This window comes from Chinchilla lanigera, unplaced genomic scaffold, assembly GCF_000276665.1.
Source record: "Chinchilla lanigera isolate Chin_1 unplaced genomic scaffold, ChiLan1.0 scaffold00014, whole genome shotgun sequence".
Classification (NCBI taxonomy): Eukaryota; Metazoa; Chordata; class Mammalia; order Rodentia; family Chinchillidae; genus Chinchilla; species Chinchilla lanigera.
The window spans coordinates 26,633,561-26,637,536 of record NW_004955415.1 but is presented as its reverse complement, the minus strand read 5'-3'; the positions used below and the strand labels follow the sequence as shown (position 1 = coordinate 26,637,536).

Below are 3,976 nucleotides of genomic sequence, written 5' to 3'. Positions count from 1 at the left end.
ACAGGTGGACCGTGAGCTCGAGTCGCTGAGCTTGTGGGAGGCCCTGCCCCTTCCTCACCACCAGGGAGCCCACAAAGGTGCCCATGACCCAGTGGAAGTTCTTTGTGGTCAGGCCGTGCAGGGTGTGGTGGGCACATGTCTGGTCCCACCATTTCCCCCCAGCGTGGCCCTGTGTAGGCTTCAGTGGTGAAGCCCGAGGTGCTGACCTTTGGAGAATATTTGAGGCCTCCGGCTTTCAGAATCCCCGGGAGGTGTTCACTCCCTGCCCAGCAGACAGCAGAAAGGTGTCTTTCATTCCCTTGGCTTCTCTGTCTCAGGGACGCTGCCTTCACCGCAAGTGCTGCAGTGTGTTACCAAAGACTAGGGCTTTTCATTTTCCCGTGAAAGCATTCTTTTAAAAAATTCTAACTCAGGAATTAGTGGTGGAGATGTAATTTCTTTTTAAAGCAGCTCATTCTGCAGAAGTTGGGAAGACACATTTGTGCTGCTGTAAAACATCCATTTGTGTGCGCTGCAGAGGAGAAATATTCTCCTAAGTTTGCTTTTCTTGACGCCGAGCTCCCCACAGAGAATATATTTTGGTGCCTTGTGTTTGCCTGTGAGGAGTGAGATTAAAGGCTCATTTCCCAGCCGTGGCTTTTCTGCTAGAGTTTAGAAGTTGGAGAGCCTGGGGCTGCACAGAGCTGCACAGTGCTCAACTGCACACAGGCCCCGCTTTGTCCACGGCTGCTGCGGCATCAGGTCTGGTTGCCCGTGCCAGCTGCAGCTCCACGAGAGACCACCCTTGGGCATGTGGTTGGTGGGCAGCCACATAGGGTTCATGGAACTGTGCCAGGGTGACCCAGGCCCCTGCGGTGGCATTGGTCTACCCCAGAGAAGGCCGTGTTTTGAAGGACTTCTGCCACCTGAATCAGCTGACTGTCACAGTTAGGATGTTTTTGGTACCTGACGTCCACATTGGCAGAGCTCTGAGAGGTCCTCGGGAGGACCCGGAGGAGTTTCTGTCGTGGACACCCACCAAGGAGTGCTTGGCTAGCACCATGGAGCCCCCGGGGAACCCACCTGAGCCAAGCAAGGTGCAGGGCCCTCCCAGGCACCTAGCTTGGGAGTGTGTCCTCCGGAAGAGGCTGCCAGGCCAGCTGCCTTAGCTGTCTCCTGCAAGTCCAGGCTGTGGGACACAGTCACTCCCTGCAGCTGTGATCAGAGTTCTTAGGAAACACAAGAGTGCCTTGCCCTGGGCTCCTGGCCTCCTCCAGTGGAGCTGGCCCAGCCCAACTGGCAGAAGGAGGGAGCGTTGTGCAGGATCTTGCGAGGCCCAGGGTGACAGCTTGTCAGGGGAGTGAGTGTTGCAGCAGTTGTGGTGTGAGCTTGCAACCCTCTTATGGGTCTTAATCGGAAAGATCCAACGAGGCCTTATGTTGGAGCTGCCATGAGAGTAGGAGGGCGGGATTTTGAAGCATTCTTTTGTTCTGTTCTATAGACTGAAATGCCCGAATACCCCGGTGTGGATTTCCCAATTGCTGTTTATTTTTATTTATTTATTTATTTATTGTTTTTTTGAGACAAGTTCTTGCTATGCAGTTCAGGCTGGCCTTGAGCTCACTTTGTAGTCCAGGTGGGCCTCGAATTTGCAACGATCCTCCTGCCTCAGCCTCCTGACTGCTGGGACACCAGGCCCGCCTTGATTACTGTTTTTTAAAGTGGGACTGGATTATGTGTCTGTGCTGGTTCCCTGTGCTGTCTGTCTGAGCTGCCCACCCTCCAGGCTGTAGCTCTGGCAAGCAGGGCCCTGGAGGCGGCCTGTGCTTTCCCCATCCTTCTGCCTCTGCCTCTGCCTCTGCCTCTGCCTGCGCTCCTTGCGCAGGGCCTTAGTGAAACACGTCTTGGAGGTCCTCAGTGAAGTGACCTGAGCCTGAGCCACCAGTCAGGATGGTGTGGGCCTGGAGGTCACTGAACCTTTGGGCTTTGGTCCATAGGCAGGGCAGATGGTGGAGTTCACCCTCTTGTTGGGAGTGTTGACCTGGTGGAGCTGGTGACACAATCCTCTCCTGTGCATGCAGGATGGTGGCTTCCCAGGGCTTATCCCACCTGTTCCCAGCGTGCAAGGCACGGGCTTCCTGGCCCCAGGAGCCAGTGCTGGCCAAGGCTGCTTTCTTTCACCCAGCTCCTGGCTCCTCGCTAGGGGCATGGCGCGGACATGCTTATCTTAGAGCCTGGGTAACTGCTTCTTGGGTGTGAAGGGAGGCAGCAGACGAGGAGGGTGTGCCAGAGCCTATCCCCGGAATGCCTACGGATGAAGGCCAGCATGCAGGTGTGGGTGGCTCGTGTGGCAGCCGGTTTTACACCGAGAGATGATTTTGGCCAGTGCTAAAAATCAAACCTCTTTGAGCCCAGGATTCCCATTTAGTGGCCATCAGCAACGGCTAAGTGACACCCCTGACCTGGGTTATATGGGATATTTCTGCCCAGTTCCCCCGACCCTCCTGCCTCCCACCTGTGCTCTTGTGGTAGCTGCATCTTGCATTGGCACGGGGGCCTTGGCTGTGGGGTCTCCTGGGCATCAACGACTCCGGTGGCAGACCTATGCCCAGCATCGAAGGGACTGCATAGATCTTGGGTAAAATGACTCCCTTTTCAGTGGAGTGCATAAGGCTGTGTGCCCCAAAGGTGGCCTGGGTGTAATCTGGAGCAGTTAGTGAAACCTTAATTGTGGTGAGAGGGTCGAGAGGGAGGTTGTCAAATGCCTCAGTTTCTCCAAAATGTAATCTGTGTGTGTGTGTGTTTGGCAGGTGAAAAGCAAGCCAGCCAGGATGGATATCTACGACACACAGACCTTGGGCGTTGTGGTCTTCGGTGGCTTCATGGTGGTGTCCGCCATTGGCATCTTCCTGGTGTCCACTTTCTCCATGAAGGAGACATCATATGAAGAGGCTCTTGCCAACCAGCGCAAGGAGATGGCAAAAACCTACTACCAGAAAGTGGAGAAGAAGAAGAAGGAGAAAACTGTGGAGAAAAAAGGAAAGACCAAGAAAAAGGACGAGAAACCAAATGGGAAGATTCCTGACCAAGACTTGGGCCCTGGTGTCACTGTACTCCTCAAAGAACCAACACGCACTCCTGCCATGGCGGTGGCCCCAACCCCCATCCAGGCCCCACTGGTCTTCACCCCTGTGGCTGCAGTACCAGCCATGCCCCAAGAGAAGCCGGCCTCCTCCCCAAAGGACAAAAAGAAGAAGGAGAAAAAAGTGGCCAAGGTGGAACCAGCAATCAGCTCTGTAGTGAATTCCATCCAGGTTCTTGCCTCAAAGTCGGCCATCTTGGAAGCTGCCCCCAAGGAAGTGCCGATGATGGCTGTGCCCCCAGTGGGTGCCAAGACCAGTGCCCCAGCCATCGGCACGACTCAGGGCAAGAAAGCAGAGGGGCCCCAGAGCCAGGGCAGGAAAGGGGAGGGCACCCCAACCCAGGGCAAGAAGGGGGAGGGTACCCCAATACAGGGCAAGAAGGGGGAGGGGAACCAGAACCAGGGCAAGAGGGGGGAGGGGAACCAGAACCAAGGCAAGAAGGGGGAGGGAAACCAGAACCAGGGCAAGAAGGGAGAGGTGAACCAGAACCAGGCCAAGAAGGGGGATGGGAACCAGAACCAGGCCAAGAAGGGGGAGGGGAACCAGAACCAAGGAAAGAAAGGGGAAGGGAGCCAGAACCAGGCTAAGAAGGGGGAGGGGAACCAGAACCAGGGAAAGAAGGGGGAGGGGAACCAGAACCAGGCCAAGAAGGGGGAGGGGAACCAGAACCAGGCCAAGAAGGGGGAGGGGAACCAGAACCAGCCTAAGAAGGGGGAGGGGAACCAGAACCAGCCCAAGAAGGGGGAGGGGAACCAGAACCAGCCTAAGAAGGGGGAGGGAAACCAGAACCAGGCCAAGAAAGGGGAAGGGAACCAGAACCAGGCCAAGAAGGGGGAGGGGAACCAGAACCAGCC

General features: G+C 56.0%; 1 protein-coding gene across 1 annotated transcript in view; it reads left to right on the top strand.

Annotated features, from left to right (window-relative positions):
• The first annotated feature begins 2,789 nt into the window (after positions 1-2,789).
• Rrbp1 (ribosome binding protein 1) overlaps positions 2,790-3,976 on the top strand; it is a 33,041-nt gene continuing 31,854 nt past the window's right edge. The window contains exon 1 of the mRNA XM_013512263.1: positions 2,790-3,974. Within this exon, the coding sequence (XP_013367717.1) occupies positions 2,811-3,974 (1,164 nt within the window). The 5' untranslated portion in view covers positions 2,790-2,810. The remainder of the gene's footprint in view (positions 3,975-3,976) is intronic.